The sequence below is a fragment of the Chiloscyllium plagiosum genome, unplaced genomic scaffold (assembly GCF_004010195.1).
Source record: "Chiloscyllium plagiosum isolate BGI_BamShark_2017 unplaced genomic scaffold, ASM401019v2 scaf_13707, whole genome shotgun sequence".
Lineage (NCBI taxonomy): Eukaryota > Metazoa > Chordata > Chondrichthyes > Orectolobiformes > Hemiscylliidae > Chiloscyllium > Chiloscyllium plagiosum.
This window is the reverse complement of record NW_025206806.1, coordinates 1-2352: the sequence shown is the minus strand read 5'-3', so window position 1 is coordinate 2352 and position 2352 is coordinate 1. Positions and strand designations below refer to the sequence as shown.

The following is a 2352-nucleotide window of genomic DNA, read 5'->3' as shown; positions in this document are numbered from 1 at the left end:
GTCTGTGGGTGTGTTTTTCTGTGGGCCTGTTCTGTGGATGTCTCTCTCTGTGGGCCTGTGTGTGGGTGTGTCTCTGTGGGCCTGTCTGTGGGTGTGTGTGTTTCTGTGGGCCTGTGTGTGGGTGTGTTTCTGTGGGCCTGTCTGTGGGTGTGTGTGTTTCTGTGGGCCTGTTCTGTGGATGTCTCTCTCTGTGTGGGCCTGTGTGTGTCCGTCCTGGGCCTCTGACTGTATTGCTCAGACAGACTCTCCGATTGCTGTGTTTTGTTCCCACAGGGAGGCGCCCATGTCTGCCCCCAGCAGCCTGTGAGGAAGGCCAGACCTGGGGGAGTGTGCTGTCCCCAGGCCCTGACCACTCGATGAGCGAGGGCGACGAGATAGAGAGTGCAGCATCTCGGTTCAGGATGGAGACTCCCAGCTCCCTGGTGGGATCCACCAATGAGACCTGCGGCCTCCCGGCTGAGGGCGAGGGGGGAAACAGCTCCACACAGCGGGGAGAGGGGGGCGAAGAGGAGGCAGACAGAGGAGGAGTAATGAGGCACACGGCAGCGGAGGGAGCGCCTGGATCCAGGGAGAACACGTCCAGATCGCAGGGAGGGGACTGGGCCAGGCTCAGACCCCAGGCTCCAACCACAAAGGACCAAGAGCGCAGAGTGGCTGCTACCAGGGACCAGTCCCACCAGGAGGTGGGAACGCTGGGAGAGGGAGTGAGCTGGCGGGCAGAGGAGGAGGGGAGCCCTGGCTCGGCCTCCCTCCAGCCAGGAGGCCATGCCTCGGTCAAGTTTGCCTCAGCCAGTGCCCAGGTCCGCTTCCAGAGCTGCCAGAAACTGTCTGACCTCTCTCCCATTGACCTGCGGCTCACGCTGGCTCGCAGGGCCTTGCCAGACAGAAGCTTCCAGAGCAGTCGTGAGGACGAGACTGCCCTCGGAACTTCAGCCCGTGAAAGCCCGGCAGTGAGCCTTGCCCTAGGCCCCAGCTCCGAGAACTCACCGCTGCAGGCCGAGAGTGATGAACATTACAGCCAGGCCCAGGCTGCAGTCTGTGCTCAGAACACCCGACTCAGCTCGACAGGGGAACGCGTGGTGCTGTGGACAAGGTAAGGCCAACTCCTCCCTGCGCTGTGGGCTGAGGTGGGGAATATTGCAGGCCTGACCCACGGGCTCCTGTGTCATGGCAGAAACTCCCATAGGTCAGGAAATTGTATCTCATGGGGACTTCAGGGGAACAGTGTAGAGGCAGCTTCACTCTGTATCTAATCCTGTGCTGTCCCTGTCCTGGGAGTGTTTGATGGTGGGGGGGGACAGTGTAGAGAGAGCTTTACTCTGTATCTAACCCCGTGTTGTCCCTGTCCTGGGAGTGTTTGATGGGGGGACAGTGTAGAGGCAGCTTTACTCTGTATCTAACCTCGTGTTGTCCCTGTCCTGGGAGTGTTTGATGGGAGATAGTGTAGAGGGAGATTTACTGAAATGGAAGAGGTCTGCAGTGATGTGAAATGACAGTGATGGTGTTCCCTTTGTGTGAGTTCAGTGCAGTCCCTGCTCCCTTCAGTGCACAGTGTCTCGCTGGGTACGAGTGCGTGTGTGTGTCAGTAACCCAGGGTTGTGGCGTTTGCTGTGTTGCAGGGAGGCTGATCGAGCAATTCTCACAGCCTGTCGGGAGAGTGGAGCCAATGAAGAGACCTTCCGGGAAGTGGCACAACAGCTGAACAGCAAGTCAGCCCAGGAGGTGAGCCCATTGAGACAGGCGACAGGACTAAACTGTTTCCTTGAATTATAAAGTTGACACTGCTGTGAGAGCTCTTGTGGTGCTGTCCCTGCCTCTGGCTCAGGAGCCTTGCAACATCTCTGGAAAGGTTGATTTAAAATTAAATTAAATCTGACACTAATGTAAAGGAGTGGGTCATGAGCCAGTATCTCCCTGGCCTCCAAGCTCTGCAGTTCCCTCTGTAAGATCATCCTTGTAACGTGCCTCCACACAACGTTTTGTTACGGGAAATGAATACGTCTGGGGAGGGACGTGAGCTGTAATATTCACCCTGGCGTACAGAGAGGCTCCTTCCTGACAGTGCTGTCTGTCCGCTCGCTCCCTAGGTTTCACAGCGTTTCCGAGAGCTGATGTGGTTGTTCCACACTTCGGGCGATGCCAGTACTGACGAGGAAGAGGACATTATGAGCAGTAGTAACCCCGAGCAGCTCTCTGATCGCCCGGTATCCGATGAGGAACAAGACTGACCCTCGCAGACCAGCTGGATGTGTGTTCCTCCCCTGTAATTACAGGGACATTCCTTGCCGTGAGTCTTGTGACTGCCAATGAGAATGAGTGACTAATTGATGGCTGGAACTCTGACCTGTGTCT

At 56.9% G+C, this 2352-nt stretch overlaps 1 protein-coding gene across 1 annotated transcript in view; it reads left to right on the top strand.

Annotated features, from left to right (window-relative positions):
- Nucleotides 1-2346, top strand: part of LOC122546542 (GON-4-like protein) — a 12022-nt gene extending 9676 nt beyond the window's left edge. The window contains exons 4-6 of the mRNA XM_043685233.1: nucleotides 274-1093; nucleotides 1620-1722; nucleotides 2088-2346. Coding sequence (XP_043541168.1) covers nucleotides 274-1093; nucleotides 1620-1722; nucleotides 2088-2228 — 1064 coding nt within the window. The 3' untranslated portion in view covers nucleotides 2229-2346. The remainder of the gene's footprint in view (nucleotides 1-273; nucleotides 1094-1619; nucleotides 1723-2087) is intronic.
- Nucleotides 2347-2352: the final 6 nt, after the last annotated feature.